Here is a 19,132-nt window from a genome sequence, read left to right as displayed (position 1 = left end):
ATTTTCTCTTCCCCGGTCGCCAACACTGATCTCATAACAAATGAAAACCCGCATAGAACACAGAAAGATGACCTGCAGAATATACGCTTTGGGGTTTCTGTTGACATGGTTATCATTAGCTAATATTCCCGCAAGCTGACATCCTTGAATACTGACAAAACGCTATTTTCAGGGACTGTTTACTCACTCTTGTGGCGTGCTCCATGTGCATCACTTGGAAGCGATCATACAGAAAATAGCATTCGGAATCGTTCAGGTACAAAACTTTTTGTAAAAGTTCAAAAGGTAACGTCAAATTCAACTTCCGCGATTTGATAAGCTGTGTTCTGATTGGTCCATTGAAAAGGTCAGCTGATGCGACCTTCCACAAGGTTTAGTTAGACTCAGTATAGCAGTGTAATGAATGATACTGAGCCTAAGTTTACTTAGACTGATGACGGTGGTACCATAGTATCAAAGAGGCAATAAATGTATTAATAAGATCTGTAACAAAGAATACACAATCTATGGATGAGCATACTGAGATTCTGTGTCAAGATAACATCACCTTGTCATACTGCAATAAGTATGAAAAGAGGTAAGAGCACGCAACAAAAACACAAAAATAACAAAACCTAAAATGTGTCATAACATTAACAAATACAAACAAAGTAATGCTTTCAAAATATCTCTCATTTGGACAAAAAGGACCAAATTAAAACATATTACTGTGGATTTTTTTTATAATCAATGCCAACTGTGGTTGCCCATGCCATAGTGGTATGTTTGGTTCCAATTCCCCTCAGGGTATGAACGACCCGTGGAATGTCAAGGGCATCTTGACACCAGGGGGCGTCTCTGCTCTGGCCAGCTCCTTGAATGTCTTCCCATCAAGCACCAGGAGGAAGGCATTGCGTCCGGTTTCCAAAGTGAACACAGGGGAAAGAATTACGCCTGAAATAATGCAATACTTTGGTTTATGTATTCCAAATAGTTATTGTGATCATAAATGTTAGAAAACATCAAATCTGGAAGTTGTATTATGTACTTTTCTTAAATTTTGTTTTGATTGCCTTTTTAATGTGCAAACAATATTTCAAGCTGCAAAACGAATCAGAAACTTCAGCCCTCCCCATTGGCTCCACCAGTGACGGACCAATCATGAACCTCAGCCCTTTCCATTGGCTCCACCAGTCACAGACCAATTAGAAACCTCAGCCCTCTCCATTGGCTCCACCAGTCACAGACCAATTAGAAACCTAAGCCCTCTCCATTGGCCCCACCAGTCACAGACCAATCAGAAACCTCAGCCCTCCCCATTGGCTCCACCAGTGACGGACCAATCAGAAACCTCAGCCCTCCCCATTGGCTCCACCAGTGACAGACCAATCAGAAACCTCAGCCCTCTCCATTGGCTCCACCAGTCACAGACCAATCAGAAACCTCAGCCCTATCCATTGGCTCCACCAGTGACAGACCAATCAGAAACCTCAGCCCTCTCCATTGGCTCCACCAGTCACAGACCAATCAGAAACCTCAGCCCTCTCCATTGGCTCCACCAGTCACAGACCAATCAGAAACCTCAGCCCTCTCCATTGGCTCCACCAGTCACAGACCAATGAGAAACCACAGCCCACTCAATTGGCTCCATCAGTCACAGACCAATCAGAAACAAGAAATCTAGATCTTCACTGGCTCCACCAGTCACAGAACAATTAGAAACCTCAGCCCTCTCCCTTGGCTTCACCAGTCACAGACCAATAGATCTTCATTGGCTCCACCAGTCACAGACCAATTAGAAACCTCAGCCCTCTGCCCATTGGCTCCACCAGTTAATCAGAAACCTCACCCTTCACACTGGATCCACTGGTGACAGACCACCAATCCACAAAACCCCACCCCCTCCTCCCACTGGATCCACCAGACAAATCACAAACCTAACCCCACCCCATTGGGTGCACCAGACAGACAGGAATACACTGTCTAAGCCATGCACCCCATGTGATAGACACATACCATCATCCTCCTCTGTTGCCCCCGGCCTCTCTATGAACACTGGTTCACCAGGCTGGTCCCCTTCCTCTCCAATCCAGTAGACACAGGTTTTCGTCTTCATGTCCACCTTGGTCAGCTGAAACCACAGAGCATCATTGTTGTGTTCGTTGTTATAATAAAGATCCGGGTTAGAATTGATCTTCAGCAACCATGCTTGTCGTAAAAGTCAACTAACGGGGTTGGGCGGTCAGACTCGCTGACTTGGTTGACACGTCATCGTATCCCAATGGCATAGATCATTTTATCCAATTGCTTAGATCTATGCTCATGCTGTTGATCACTGGCTTGTCTGGTCCAGACTCGATTATTTACAGACTGCCGCCATAAAGCTGGAATATTGCTGTGTGTGGGTGTTAAACAACAACCCAAGTGACAATGCAGACTGCCAGAGTATTATTCTGATAATAACACTAAGTCAGGCTGCCCGACCATCAGATCAGTTGTCTCTCATGACACAATGGTTACTGGCAACTTATTGTAACCTGGAATCCCCATGGGCAAAACAAGACAGAACTTGAAAAATAACAAAACAAACTGATTGTGCAAACGACTGAGTGAGTAAGTATGATTTTATGCCCTTTTAGCAATAGTCCAGCAATATCACAGTGAGGTGAGGTGAGGTGAGGTGGGGTGAAATTGGGTTTAACGTCGTGCTTGAGAATATTTTGCTCGTATGACGACGTGCATGCGTGTGTATGTGTATGTGTGGCTGCTTGTACTAGCCCAGACTTAAGCTGGTTTTATAGTGCTAGCCCACTGAGATACCATGCCGCAGTGAAGCATGAATACCTCACTCAGACACATTATACTGACTCCGAGCCGACCAGTCCTTGTTGTACCCATTAATGCCGAGTGCCAGGCAAGGACCAACAAGTTCCATATTTTAATGTCTTTTGGTATGACGCGGTCGGGGATCAAACCCACGACCTTCCGCTCTCGCGGCGGATCACAGTGGGGAACACCAGAAATAGGTCTCATACGTTGAGCCCTTGTGGGGAATTGAACCCAGGCCTTCAGCGCGACGAGCCAACGCTTTAACCATTAGGCTACCCCATGGCCGCTTATGCCAATGAAACATGGGCAAGGATGACATAAAATATATTTAACTAAAATTAAACAAACATTTCAACATGTGCTGTAAATTGTATCACAGTAGCATATGCAGCAGTTTTTGAAACAGTAGAACAGTGGGATTTGCGAATGCACTACTTAATCTAACTTCTTTGAAATGCATTTAGAAGTTGGAGCAGAAAGGAAGGATAACAATATATGGATGAACAACTTCTTGTAGGTTCTAACACTGTTATCACACACGTGATGAACAGAATGAGGATAGATAAATATATACTTAATCTAAGCCTCAATTTCATAACACTGTTAAACAAATGACTAGGGAATTCTAAAATGTCAATACATAATCGAGGGTGATCCAAATTCCCAAACTCAGCAACTGACTTTCTTTTAATTGCTTCTAGTTCTACTATCATTCAACCAGCATTTCAAATTCCATCACTCTTGTCTCTTGCTTGAGACTTTTAATATATGTCCACGACAGGTAACAATACCAGTCCTTGTTGAGAAAAGCAAGATTTATGGATGTCAACTTCTTTAATGTGAATAACACAAGGTTTCGGAGTGTATGCCTGCACCTGATGAAGGAGCAACCATACACTCGGAAACATCATGGTGTTCACAATAAACAAGCTGACACCCATAAATCTTGCTATTCTTATGCATTCAACTTCTAGATGACCTTCAAAGATTCAGTCCTTGTTGACTAGTAGCATCTGAGGGTTATAATTCTGAACTACTTGTCAATGCTTCATTTCTATAGAGATTACTAAACGAGTGTCTGTCAGATATCATTTATCTTACAACGAGTTGTTTAAAAACTTATTTAACGAGCAAAAGCGAGTTAAATACGTTTTGAAACAACGAGTTGTAAGATAAATGATATCTGACAGACACGAGTACAGTAATCTGTTTCTTACACACCATAAAATCGCACCATTTCATGGTCGAATAGATACAAATTTCATATTTTCTCATCGTAGCTACGCAATAATACACAAGTGCGTCTTAATCATGTTTATCAATAAAAAAGAAAAATGTTATCTTCATCAATTCATCAAAGAAACGATGAGGCAAATCGATCACTGACGTTATCGTGTCGGGTATTTTAATTATACGATATATGACTTGTCACATCTCTCCAGTAAAAGTACCAACGTTTCACATTTTGAATATTTGAAGGGATCCTGGTCTTTATCTTAACGTCGATTTTCACATAATTGTTTTAATACACAGGTTTCACTGATTGTTAGAGCGATTTTGAATTCATGACTAGAAATCAAAAGTTTTAATAAAAGGAATTAGAAAATAATAGATTCGTGTTATATTTCTTCAAATTCTGTTTCATTGTAAATACCTGTTTATGTTGCAATCTAGAAAATAACAGGTAGGTGTAAAGGGGTTTTTTTGGCACGAGTAACAGGTTCCTGTTCGATTGAAGCACGAGGAACTTATCAATGAATTGTAATCAGGAAAGTAGTCCGTCATAACCTGACCCTAGGTTATCACCATGGAGTAGCCAATCACAGGATTAGAAATCGATCTCACACATATGTGTGATACCAGTTTTCTCACATGGGTTTCTCACCCATGGGTGTGTAAGAAAAGACTGTTCTACACTATTCTATGATTTCCAATACAATTCACCCTTGGTTTGTCTGTCAGAAATTCTGTTCCATAGCAGTATCTGTACTTCTTTGTGTTGTAGGAATAGTTGATTCTGGGTAGTTCCATTCTTATGCCATTGGATGCATCTGGAAAATATCACAATGAAAAGTATGAAGAAGGACAGTGTGTTTTGTACAGCAAAACCCGATGTCATGGTGGACGTCTGAATCATTCAACCTTCATCCAGTGGATAGTTTGATAACATCCATGTATGCAAATCAATCATACATGGGTTTTATATATCGGCTGCTTCTGAATTATGTCCAGCATGCTGTTTTATTACAGTCCGTTTGACTTCATTTGAGACCGAAGAATTGCTCACTAACACAAAATCTAATACATGCAACAAAATCAAACTTTGCACAGTCACGTGAATTCGACAGACCAACTCTGATGATTTGTATCATAATTTTGGACACCCGAATAAAATAGTTGTTTAACAAACGATAATTATTTTGTTGTCACTTTTCGCTGTTTCTTACGAGGGAGGACCACTTGCTGGTAGAACAGCCAGGTGTGCGAGTTGTACGTGTGAAATTGAAATTTCACTGCACGCGCTTGTTGATTACCAGTCATCGGTCTCAAATGAAGTCAAACAGACCATAGTAATCCATCCATAAACATGTCGCCACTCACCAGTCATGTAAAATATATTCATTGTTTTGAGATTTATTTGGCTTTTCTGCTCTAAGTTACTTCCCCGATATTTATCGATCATCGATCAAAATTTAGGCATCGATTATCCATCTCTAGGATCTATATCGATATCCCTACTATGTCCTGTATAAAAATATCGTTTCAAGTTTGGAAAACATATGACCATAGCAACACAACTTTGTAAAAGAAATGAGTTTGCCAGAAGCTCCCAGTACCTTTCTGACACAGTGAGTGACTGGGTTTAGTTTTACGTTTACGCCGCTCTTAGCAATATTCTAGCAATATCACAGCGGAGGACACCCGAAATGGACTTGACACACTGCACCCATGTGGGGAATCTTTCAAACACAACAAGAAGACAAAGTCATCAATATCCCCAGCAATGGCAAAATACTCTTCATTATATGTCTACGAGTTATGATTATGTCAAATATTTAGGTGAGTATATAGAAAAGTGGAAGGAGAGTATTGAAAGGTTTTTAAAGTTCTGCTTCAGAAAGGAGCACTATCACCTATTTCAGTCTAAGTCAAACTTGTTGCCATGGAAATGCCAAAAATATTTTATTCTGAAATCCAAAACTACCAAAAGGCACCAGTACACCACCAGACCAATCTATGTGCCAAGTTTGGTGAAGAAATATTGAAGGGTTTTAGAGTTCTGCTCCAGAAAAGAGAACTACCGCTAATGTGCACTGATGAACTTGTTGCCTTGGAGGTCCATTATTTTAATACCTACCAAAAGGCACCAAGTACACCACCAGCGTTGCCAAGTTTGGGATAAAATTGAGCGGTTTTAGAGTTCTGCTCGAGGAGATACCTTAATAACAGAGAAGTAATCCCCGCAAAAGCGCATCTCCTAGATACCTTAATAACAGAGAAGTTATCACATCTCTTGATACTGAGTGGTCTTAATCTTTTTTCAGAATACTATTTGTACCATAAAAACACAACCAGATGCACTTCTGGTTTGGGAAGACACATGGCTAGAACAATACAACTTCAAAACGGAGAGGCCTATACCAATAGCAACCTCGCTAACAATGTTGAAAGCATATATTTTGATACTGTTTGACATTTTTGAGAGGCATTTAGAAGTTGGATCAATAAGGAAGGATGACGATATATGGATGAACAATTTTTTTATTACAGTGAGAGCGATGTTTCGGTGTAGGTTCTAACACTGTTATCAAGCAAGTGATGAACAACATGAGGATAGAGTAGCATATATACATATACAAGCGTGAGGAGATGTTTGGGATTATAAAGTCAACAATCTGCACCCTTTATCATCAGCCTCCCCTTCTACAGAATTGTCAGCCACAAAGTCTAGAGACTCTTGAAAAAACAAGTTAACATAGATGTAGTGTTTAAGAGAAAACTAACAGCATCCTTACAAGATCAAAGCAACTGGCAAACCACCAACTAACCAGAAACGACAACCACTAGGAACAGTCTACCACATCCCATGTGATTGTGGACTTTCCTATGTCGGTGAAAAATCAATTCCCCTCAGAACCCGAATCAAAGAACATTGAACTTCTGTATTAAAAGTTGACTCCAGATCAGCCCTATCAGACCCCCTCCAAGACAACCCCACCACATCATCCAGCGGGACAGTCTAAACCGGAACAACCAATCTCAAAGACTTTAAAATTATGAAACTCTTAGACAATTCTACATCCAACAAATACTACGACCAATGATAGCTAAAACCACCAATGTACAACCCACCTCCTGTGATGTAGTCAGGGGTACACAAGATGGAGCCGTCCGCCTGTTTGACCGCTGTAGCCGAGGTGTCTGCCAGAGTCACCAGGTTCTTGCCGCTCTCTGCCTGTGTGGTTTAAGAAATCCAACTTCACTCAGAATGAAAACGACTTTTGCTGCATATGTATATGATACACCTCTAACAGCATCAAACCCGGGAAGATCCGGGTCAGAGATGGTCTTTAGCAACCCATCCAACTTCACTCAGAATTAGAATCCTTATTGCTGTATATGTGTATGATACCGGTCTAACACTAACTGACAGATGGTTATGTTATCATGTCAAATCAGTATGAACATAATTTATATCAGACCTTGAATATGTTTACTGAATATGTGTATGATACACCTCTAACACTATCTGAGTGGGTAACAGTGGATATTTTAAGTCATTTCAACATGAAGATCTTTCATATCAAACTTTGCAAAACTACCTGAATGGCTGATCATGCTGAATAGTAATCTCGACATCAAGAGGTAACACATACCATCTCTATCTGGCATGATACAGCTGACACATCTGTCATCTCGACATCAAGAGGTAACACATACCCTCTCTATCTGGCATGATACAGCTGACGTATCTGTCATCTCGACATCAAGCGGTAACACATACCCTCTCTATCTGGCATGATACAGCTGACGTATCTGTCATCTCGACATCAAGCGGTAACACATACCGTCTCTATCTGGCTTGCTACAGCTGACGTATCTGACAGCGTACTTGTGTGTGTCATTAATGACAGGCAATTTCAGTAAGAAATAGCATCCCGAAATAGCATCCCGAGGTCGCAGGCTAACTTGAATACAAAATTCACTGACCACCAGGACCAGTGCAAACTTATCATTTAGTGGTCCCAATGAATCTGTACTAGTCAGGGACCACAGGACCAGTCACACAAATTAATAATTTCATATCAAGTTGGTATCAAGATATTTTATCTCCACAATAATGTCCAAATTTACATGTAAAACATAAACCACTATTTACTGAATGGCAAAACAAGCTGAATTACCTTCTCGACGTCTATAGGAAGCACATAGCGTCTCACTTTGGCATATTTTTTTGAGAAGACACCTTTCTTTACATCTTTAATGTAAGCATCACGTATCACACCCCCATCATCAAAAGCACAGAAATCGATGACGATGTGACCATCTTCCTCGTAACAGTTGATGAAGTGGAAACAGAAGAAGGCGTCGGCAGTGTACCGAGTTGTTAGCGTCTTTCCGTCTGAGCGCCGGGCAAGATGGATAAGAACCTGTGGTAAAAAATGGATACATAAATTTAAAATCTAGTACAAACTTTTATTAAATGCCAATGAAAAAAAACTGTTTCAGTCAAATGAGACTCTAGTGAATGAGGCAATCTGAAAATTCCAAGGTCACAGAGTTGGGAAAAGTTGACCAGTTTGTGACAATGTTTCAATGAAGTCAATAAGTCATGACCTGTGAATAGTTGGGTTAGAACTGCTTATGCTGTTGATCACTAGCTTGTCTATTCCAGAATGTTTACAGACGACCATCATATGGCTGGAATATAAGATAAGAAACAAAGGAACAAACATTAGATGATGGTTTAAATTTAGAAAACAGAAAATTTCTGATAAAAAAATCCAAAAGATGAGAGGTCTTTCTACATGAAAATAAGTTTTAACTCCAATTCTAAGATGCTTCAGTGAAAGATCATAGGCGCCGACAGTACTTTATCAGACGATAATCAGGTTTCCTGACTTTTCCCTGACAAGTACAGATTTTTCCCTGACCATTTAAGTGTAAAAACTGGAATCCTCCCTCACCTTCAGTAAGTCCTAACCATGCTTTTCAGATATTTCCTTCACACATATCATAAATACATACATGTTTTGTTAATTTATGACATCAACCAAAATATTAATATTTGTAATGAAGAGATTTTTCCTTGACTCTCCTGCCACAATGTCACACAACACAGTTACACTGCGTGCCAATTTTGAAAAGATATATCTTTCAGATAATTGCGAGAAAATATTTTAAAATAACGAAACATTGCCAACATCTTAGCTTATCCACACATAGGAAAACTACACGTAAATGATAAGATTATTGAATCAGACACCCACCTACATTGTCCTCTTTCATCCATTACTTTTAACATTCTGTAACATTGGTGAGGATAACAATAATTTCTCATTCTAATTAACTTAATCCAATATATTACAACACGCAACTGTGTAGTGGTAAATATATTATACCGCCTAACTTGACCAAAAATAGCTTTATTAGGTACACATTTCACAACCCTCAAAAACCGTTTAAAAAATGCAGCATGAACTTTTTCAATTGTATTGCAATATTTTACACCCAAATTTCAGCACCATATAACAAAATGGGAGCAATTTTGCAACCAAAAATCGTACATACTGATTTTAATGAACGTTGGTGATTTTTATTGAAAAGATTACAAATATACTGAGTCAAAAAAGAAACTTCACATTCTTACTTCAGGGCACTATAAAAGAACAAGAGATGGTAAGATGGTTAAATAGTTATTATTTCATTGCTGAGTTCCATTAGGCTACACTGCCGTTCCAAAACATGGGTATACAGAATGTCAAGTCACAAGAATAAAAATGCGAAATTTCTCAGTTCAATATCGTGTATGGGCGCCCCGCGCATTCACCACTGCCAAACACCGTCTCCTCATCGACTGCCTGATGCATGTGAACACGTGGTTGGGGATTCTGCGCCATTGCTCTTGCAAGGCAGCGCCAAGTTCCTGCATATTCTGAGGTTGGTTCCTAAGACCACAAAGCCTTCTCCCAAGTGCATCCCAAACGTGCTCTATTGGATTAAGGTCAGGGGACCTCGATGGCCAGTCCATGACGTTGATTCCAGCGTTTTGAGGGAAATTTGGTGTCAACATCGCGGTATGCGCCGAGCATTATCATGCTGGAACTGTAGACCTGGGCCATGAGCGCCATGAAAGGAACGAGTTCAGGGGTGAGCACCTGGTCGCGGTAAGCAGCAGCTGTGACGTTTCCACGGATGACCAGAAGTCGGGAACGGTTGTTCCCACAGAAAGCACCCCACACCATGCAACTTCCGCTCCAGAAGCTGTCGACTTCCTGTACACAACATTGGGCATACCGTTCACGACGTCGTCTCCAGACTCTATGCCTGCCGTCCGCGAATCTGAGGGTAAACCTGGATTCATCGCTAAAGACGACTTCGATTCCAGTCTCTGGGTCCATTGGAGGTGACGTTGGGCCCACAGCAGACGCGTTGACGTTGATGAAACGGCGTCAATATTGGCCCACGATATGGGCGTCAAGAATGGAGATTGGCAGCCCGCAAAAGCCGATTTCCAATGGTCTGTGAGGACAGTCGACCTCTAAACATCTCAGCCCTGGTTCGTGTAGCCGCAGAAATCTGTCATGTAGGTGACGTAAGGCGATTTGATCGGTCTTCTGCTCGTGGACGTCACACGTGGACGACCAGACCTTGGGTGATCAGAAGTGGTGCCAGTTTGTTGTAGACGACCTTGCAAGTCATACACAGTCACGACGGCTGCATCCCATTGCTCTTCGCGACGTCAATAACTGATCTTCCCGCTTGCAACATGCCAATGGCACGTTCACGTTGCACATTTGACAATCGTGGCATTTCAAGAACCGTTAGAACTGTGGTTTAAAAGTGTTTTTTCAATTCTTGAGGCCAATGCAAACACGTGCATATGAAGAAAACTTCGATGCGAAGATCACGTGATCGACTGCACGTGCAAAACCTGATTTGGCACTAACGTCATTTGCATGATAAATGGATGGGTTTGAGTGGGTTTTGCTAACGTTTTTCTTGAGTCGAAAGATAGGGATCCCATTTCAGATACATAGATGTATCATCAGAGAAAAATTATTCATTATTTTTCAAATTACATTTTGTGAAGTTTCTTTTTTGACTCAGTATATGTAATTTTTCAAGTAAAATTGATATTTTTATACTTTTTATAAGGCTGGTCACATGACTGTTTGTGCGGGGAAAAGGGCAAAAGGGAGGTAACTTGTAGGTGAGTGTATTTTTACGTCCGCTTCGAAACTTCAAGGGATTCAAGTGTTCCACTACCATTAGAAAAGGAAAGGGAGATAAGCAAAAGATCATGAGTCAGGATAAGACAAAATAGGAATCATTGATTTTAAAGCTAAATGAGATGCTATTTAGCAGATATATGTCCACCACCACATACAGCAGTAAGAGAGAGAAAAAGTAATCTTAATAGTTGCTCTGGAGGCAAGAGGTGCAAATCCCTTTAGCTGTCTTGCTTTGTGAGTATTAGAAACATGAAATGAACAGCAAATGTCAGCAAATGTCAGAATATAAACCTATACTGTGCTTTCAATGAAACTTAAATGGGTAAGTTTGACCAAAATGGGCATTCACAATTTACAAGAAAACCAGCATAGCCATCATACTACCATACCTTATTAGCGACATTCTGAACCTTAATTTTTCTGACCATAACTCTAAAGTTCCTTGACTTAAACCCAAAATTCCCTGACTATTCCCTGACTTTTGAAAACCTAACAAAATTCCCTGACTTTTCCTGACTTTCTGAGAAAAGCCAAACTCTATGACTTTTCCCTGACCTGTGGGAGCCCTGATAATGTGCAGTTTTTGCATTACATCACAATGTATTGGCGTGCCCATTCTCGCCATTCTAGTCTGTCCCTATACTGTACTTTCACTGAATGGGTCGAAAACCAGCATAGCCATCATACTACCATACCTTATTAGCTTACATTCTGAACCTTAATTTTCTCTGACCATAACTCTCAATTTCCTTGACTTAAACCCAAAAATTCCCTGACACTTTTGCATTACATCACAATGTAACCGACCTGTCACGATGCATGTCAACTGTCATCGCCTCATACAGCCTCCTACAGTAAACTACTCTGTTGCATCCCTTTCTTGGCTTGCAGTTCCTTCACTCAGCTAACATCATTGGTGGAAACATTACGTTTATGTTTTCCGACGGATAAAATAATGTTCGCAATGTTTACATTACCACAATGCTATCATGGAATGTCACGTGACTATTCATCTTACATTGGTAGTAGAAGTACGACGTTCATATTGCCCCATATGGTCTACGTTAATCACAGATGTAATTAAAATTATTTAGAGATGATATTTAACCCGAACGTAAACCATCATCAAAGGGGGGGGGAGAGAGAGAGAGAGAGAGAGAGAGAGAGAGAGAGAGAGAGAGAGAGAGAGAGAGAGAGAGAGAGAGAGAGAGAGAGAGAGAGGTCAATAGAACAGCGCATCAGTTAGTCCTGTGTGAGGATTCTTAATATAGGTCACAGACACCATCGTTTGTTTTCTGCCTTAGAGTCATCGAAATTATCCTTAGAAGGTATTAAATTTGGCATCTTAGAAAAGAAACACAGTTTGCTCTACCACGTCCTCTTGCTTTAACTATAATAGTTCAGGGCGAAAGTGTGCTTTATTACACTACACATGGTGGTAGAGCGAACTGTATTTCTTAACTCAGCTGGTCAGTATGTACAATGATTCAGGGGGCAGTCGTCTAACCTTTTCCTCCGGGTAGTTGTACATACAACTCTCAAATCCAGTTCCAGTAAACTTCATGAGGGGCAGCTTTAAGATGTTAGTAACCAGAGTCTGTTCCAAAACTACAAAGTAGTTCTCAGACATTCCAAAGCTGTGGTTGTAGGCGATGTTGGTCATCCAGCGAGACGGAAAGGTTGACACCAAGGATGCCCGGCTGAAGGGGTTGTCTCCCCCTGGAAAGGAGAGACGAGGTGACTCATATCTGCTGATGCACATGTTGACAGGCTGTACAAATACTGGCCTCTCATCATAGAAGTTTAACAGTTGATGATGACATTAGTTTTCTTTGCAAATGATTACAATGAAAGCACACGTACATAAATGTAAAGAATCATAGCTGATCACTTGTTAAACAAGCACTAATTATTTGGGATCCTGTTCCTGTGGTAGAGAGGTATGTGTGTACGTACCATCCTCATCTGAGTAACAGTTAACTCTGTTTAAATTGAACTTGCTTATAACAAACCGGGAGACATAACAAATTGTTTTATTAGACTTCTGTCCTTTTTTAATCGGAATACGGTCAAAACAAACTATAGTTATAACAAACTAAACTTTGTGGTTTTTTAGTTTATTATAACTGAAGTTTAGTGTAATTTAACAAAAAACAGTGCGCATAGTAAAGAGCATTATGAAATAATTGTTTCTTGCATCTTAACACATCTGATATTTACACAAAAGTAAAAGGAAATTATTCATTGTTAAAGCATGCAAATTATGATAGTCATGGTAACTGCCTTGTGAATGAGACCCTGGTCAAACTGGTGACTATACCAGACTACAACAACAAACTGATAACTTAGCATCACCAGGGAACCCTGGGTCAATCAGGGTCTCTACCTTTTTCTTGTGGTGGTATTTTGACGATGTTGTAAGCTTGCTTGTGGTTAAATGAAGTTCCCAGGTTGTACATAGTGCCGTCAGGGTCAGAGTGGGGGTGAGCCGTTGCGATGTGAACTGCAACCAGTTTGTCTAAAGGAATCTGGAAAGGAGAAATCCACTTACAGACATTCTTACATAACATATCAAATGAGACAAAAAATAACGGGAATCTGGAATTGTTTTTAAATAAATAATTTTCTCTAGAAAATAGTGTTTGCTGGATGAGCTGGGGAAATTATTCATTTGTTTGGCTCCGGCATAAAAAATTGAACAAAGTTTCATACTTTTTCAGACTGGCAGCTGACATTACGAGTCAAAATATTTGCATATACATGTACATACCGATCCCTTCTTTGTGAGTGTCTCTGGATCTACAATATTGCAGGTTGGTGTTTCTGTCAGTGCCAGAAGCATGTCGCCGTGGGGGACGATGTTCACGGCAGTGTTGTCCGTCATTTCCGGGTTGAAATAGGAGAAAAACCTTAAAATATAAACATGACATGCATGTAATTTGTAAAAAATCACATGACTTGTAGATTATCAGTAGTGGATGAAGGCAAGGCTGGACTATATCACACTGTTTTCTCAGAGCATCGAGAAAGTAAACTTTAAACTATTACTATTGGTCCTTGTCTCCCTAAGATCCTAAGATGACAGCACAAAGAGCAGGCAAGGAGCTGATAGAAGACCTGGCACACAGTGGGATCTGGGGTAGTCTAAACATGTGGTCAGGGATGCAGCTAAAACTGAACATTTACCCTAATGAGGTGAGGTGAGGTGAATTGGGTTTAACGTCGTGCTTGAGAATATTTCGCTCATATGACGACGTGCATGCATGTGTATGTATATGTGCTGCTGCTTGTACTAGCCCAGACAGAAGCTGGTTTTATAGTGCTAGCCCACTGAGATACCATGCCGCAGTGAAGCATGAATACCCCTCAGACACATTATACTTACTCCGAGCCGACCAGTCCTTGTTGTACCCATTAATGTTGAGCGCCAGGCAGGGACCAAAAAGTACCATATTTTTAACGTGTTTTGGTATAATGCGGTCAGGGATCGAACACGCGACCTTCCGCTCTCCGGGCAGACGCCTAACCACTACACCATGGAGGCGGTCATTTACCCTAATGAATAGTGAAAACAGATTAACCTGCAGTTCTCCTAGCCCTTAGTCTGCTATACCATCTACCCTTCCACATCAAAGTACCTTGCAAAGATGCTCTTGCAGGGATCTGGGTAGGCAGCTGTAGCGAACTGACCAACGACGAGTCTATTTGCCTTCAGACATTTTTCAAGGGTCACCGAGTCCAAGAGTTTGTTCTGATACTGAACTTTGCCATCTTTGATGATGAACTTGTGGAGGACTGCCAGGCCATCAAACAGGTGCTTTACAGTTGTCTCCCCTACCTTGAACATCCCCGATCCATTCCGGTACAGAGTCCCTGTCACCCATGTGGGGATGGTTCCTGGACAATGAAAAAAGAAATTGTTATGATATAGAACACAGCAAGGAAAGCCCTGTCCATGCTCAACTGGAAGTTGGTCGTCATCAACTACCATTTCCTCGATAGAGAGTGAGCCCCAAACTTCGTAAGATTTTGATATTTCAAAGTAGTAAATGTTTATGAAATCAACTTGTCTTGTAAGCTGAATGGTCATGGATCATAACCCCTATATCATTTGGTCATGACACATTATATCTTGTTTACATTTGAAGCATTTCTTGACACGTCTGTCGGCGCAAATCAGAAAAGCCGAGATATCGACCACTTTCGACATCTTTACAACATAATCAATTGAATTCATTTCACGTATTGTGCATTTTTAGGATAAATGAGGTTATGTTCCTGGACAATGAAAACAGAAATTGTTATGACATAGAAGGCTGTTTCACTTCTTATAGCTTGATTTATGTTTTCAAATTGATATTACAATTATGAGAACCATTTCTAACCACTGAGTCCACAATTTTCACCATCAAATAAACAAATATCACAGAACAAATGTTGGTAAGTGTTGTCAAAGTAAAAACCTTTTTACATTAAAAAACTACAACAGCTTTTATTTTCATATCATTTGTTTATGCTATACCAATAACAAGTGAGGTGAGGTGAAATTGGGTTTAACGTCGTGCTTGAGAATATTTCGCTCATATGACGACGTGCATGCATGTGTATGAGTGACTGCTTGTACTAGCCCAGACTGAAGCTGGTTTTATAGTACTAGCCCACTGAGATACCATGCCGCAGTGAAGCATGAATACCCCACCCAGACACATTATCCTGAGCTGACCAGTCCTTGTTGTACCCATTAATGTCGAGCGCCAGGCAGGGACCAACAAGTACCATATTTTAACGTCTTTTTGGTATGACGCGGTCGGGGATCGAACCTCGACCTTCCTTCGCTAGTGGTGTGACTGATTGGATGTTTTAGTTTTGACAAATCAATTATTGAATGTGTCATAAAAATATACTGACACAATGATTAATATAACAAGCATTTTTTCAGAAATTGTATAGGCCCTGTTAACTGGTCATCAGCAACCCATGACTGGCTTGGCTGAAGCCATTCTCTTCCCACAGAGGTTACTCCTGTCATATCTTCCTACGTAACCTCTGTTCTAATACGGCCCTTTCATGGTTCAAGACTCGTGATTGGAGGCAATCAGATTTAGTTGTGCAATCAGCGACGTTGTTTCAAAAGTGATCATTCGCAAGGCCTCGGTAATTTCCGTGATGCTTCAAAAACTAAACTTCTTCCCCTGCGCTGCATAAACGTTTCTTCTAGACAGAACTGAATGGCGGATCAGGTTCGTGGGAAGAGAATGTCCCCGGCTGAAGTGGCATGTCACTTGAATATGGAATATTGCAAGTATCAATGTTCATGATGTCAAGCAATTGGCAATGTAGACTTGATTATTAACAGACCACTATCATCCAGCTTAAGAAATGCAGATTGTAGCAACAAATATGTGTGCATAGATGAAATTTATTTCTGCAATTAATATAACAAATATAGTATTTGGAATCATGATTTACTGATACATTATATATATCCCTACCTGTGACATTAGTATCCACAGGCTGCTCAAGCTGATCTTCTGGTGAGTAGTTCATCCATCCTGGGAGCTCATCATTATCACTGACCGACATTATTGCAAGTCAGTGTCAGCTGAAAATGGAGTGCAATGTATTCATTATAACTAGCAAAACAGCTGGTAGATAGCATGTAGGAAAGATACATTTGGCAGTAAATTTTACCAGTCCTGATTCAACAAAATAAAACACCGAAGTAAATATTCAAAAGGGTAATCATATATATATGTCAGGGTCAAAATTGACATAAATACCCTCATGCTAAAAAATGACTTCTCGGAGGCAGTGTTACTTACTTACAAGCCTACTATTAGACTTTGTTACTTGATTACACCAGTTTAAGACACCCCCCAATATTTATACCAGACCACAGGACTGATAACTTTCAAGACCTACCAGTCCTACAGAAAACATACAAGACATGTCAGTATTGTCAATAAGTATTCTTTAATAAAATACAACAGAAGTAAAGGTATGTGTGATGAGCTTTAGCAAATTAGTTCAGCTTAACTTGCTGAAAGTTACTTTAGAGAATCATGAACGTCATGAAAAACTGATATCATCTTTGATAGGAAAATTGATTTCAATGTGTAAAAGGGGAAATATATATGATATATCAATATTGTTCAAATATTAACCTGTTCATCGGTTAGGTAACTTTTATTTTTGTCAAGATTGCCTCAAAGTCAACCTACATCTGCTCGGACAGCTATTTTTAAACACCGACTTTATCAACTTCACTGAATTAACAGAATTCAGGGTTTTACAGGACACATGATTCCTGTATTGGACGCAGAAATTTGATGAAGTGCCCCAAAACTAAAATCCTGTGCATCCTTGTGGACGCAATATAAATTTTTCTGTGAAAGAACTTTATGAGTTTGTAATGATATCCCATATTAAAATATAAACATTCTGTTTACAATCATTATTCCAATGACATTGAAAGTAACACATATTATAACCTAATCTTTAACAAATGGGAAGCATCCATGATCATTGATTTCATCATGATTGACTCCCAATTTGGGAAATGGACTCTCAGAATACATATGCCCCAGTCCCCAGAGCTCCCAGTTTCGAAGAGCTATGTAAAACCCTGAGTATTAATAATATCTACAATTAAATATGTTTACTCATTTGAGATTTTTATGCTATTGTAAGGTACCGGTAGGTCTTTAACACTTTCCTACTTAATTGATTCTAAGAGTCTGTTTTCCTTTGGTGAAGGTTATGCTGTAACTCTGCTTGAATTAAAGTAAATTTTCAAATTGATCCTAGCCAGTCGTAAAAAAATATCTCTGGCGATATATCTTGTCTTAAAGACACTAAAGGGTGGTGAACAGATTCTATCATCGACACAGTCTTTCTTCAACGCCAACTGCACGCCACTGACTGACTACTGACTGTGGCAGCACTCACAGTTGTTTACTGCGTGACACTATATTGACAGATCAATGTTTCTCCCTTGCTCAATCAAATGAGAGACATTTCAGTGAGCGACAATCACAATATCACACATTATTCATTATCATGCATCAATATCATGCATTATCTCCAACAGTGTCTGTAAAATGTGCGTCTGAATAAATGTTTAACTTACCGTTAAGCACCTGTCAGAAGCTGAAGAATGGAAGAACGTTAGTTGTCCGGAAGCAGAGTTAGTTCAAGGGAGCTAACTCTCATTTCAAAGGAGTAGAGTGGTTTGCAGGCAGTAAAGCGCTTGCGCTGCTCTCTGCACTTTTGTGTGTGCAGTGTCAGGAGGCGAAGGGAAGGGTACCAGTCTATCAAAAGCAGTAAAGTTGCGTCAGTCGCAGGTGAGGCATGTCGATCGCGAACCTCACGCTCGGCTAAACGCGGACAAGAGAAGATTGGGGTTAGAATTGGTCCTCAGCATCCCATTCTTGTCGATCGGGTGCACAGGATCGCTGAGTTGGTTGACACAATTGCAATATTGCGTACGTATATCGATGCTCTTGATGTCAATCACCGGATTGTCTAGTCCAGACTCGACCTGGTATTGACTTAATTATATACAGATCACCGCCATATAGCTGGACTATTGCTGAGTGCGGGGTTAAACTTCAAGCAGTTAATATGCAAAGCGGCCTTAATTTGGATTCAAATGAGGTGGTAGTTGGTAGAACTTTCCCAGATGGGTTTTGGTCGCCTTCCAGCAGAGACCATATAATAGATCTATTATATGGTCTCTGCTTCCAGAGAACCATAACATTTTAAAAGGCAAACCAGCTCAAGCTACCCCAAATAGGAAACAAAACAAAAACACAACACCAAAACACAAGCCCAAAAAGAAAACACACGCACGCACGCACGCACACAGC

The 19,132-nt window shown here is 40.3% G+C and overlaps 1 protein-coding gene across 1 annotated transcript; it reads right to left on the bottom strand.

Annotated features, from left to right (window-relative positions):
- Nucleotides 1-620: 620 nt before the first annotated feature.
- On the bottom strand, nucleotides 621-18,494 carry LOC124284641 (beta,beta-carotene 15,15'-dioxygenase-like). Its single transcript, XM_046720746.1, has 11 exons — nucleotides 18,394-18,494; nucleotides 16,757-16,866; nucleotides 14,903-15,161; nucleotides 14,035-14,173; nucleotides 13,651-13,792; nucleotides 12,772-12,983; nucleotides 8,214-8,459; nucleotides 7,162-7,264; nucleotides 4,753-4,859; nucleotides 1,996-2,110; nucleotides 621-933 (listed from the first exon to the last, which is right to left on the bottom strand). Exons 2-11 carry the CDS (start codon nucleotides 16,845-16,847, stop codon nucleotides 782-784), a joined length of 1,566 nt encoding a protein of 521 aa, XP_046576702.1. The 5' UTR covers nucleotides 16,848-16,866; nucleotides 18,394-18,494; the 3' UTR covers nucleotides 621-781.
- Between the last annotated feature and the right edge of the window lie 638 nt (nucleotides 18,495-19,132).

The sequence above is a fragment of the Haliotis rubra genome, unplaced genomic scaffold, assembly GCF_003918875.1.
Source record: "Haliotis rubra isolate DU_JTF1 unplaced genomic scaffold, ASM391887v1 Scf340, whole genome shotgun sequence".
NCBI classification, from domain to species: domain Eukaryota; kingdom Metazoa; phylum Mollusca; class Gastropoda; order Lepetellida; family Haliotidae; genus Haliotis; species Haliotis rubra.
This window is presented reverse-complemented; position numbering and strand designations above follow the sequence as displayed.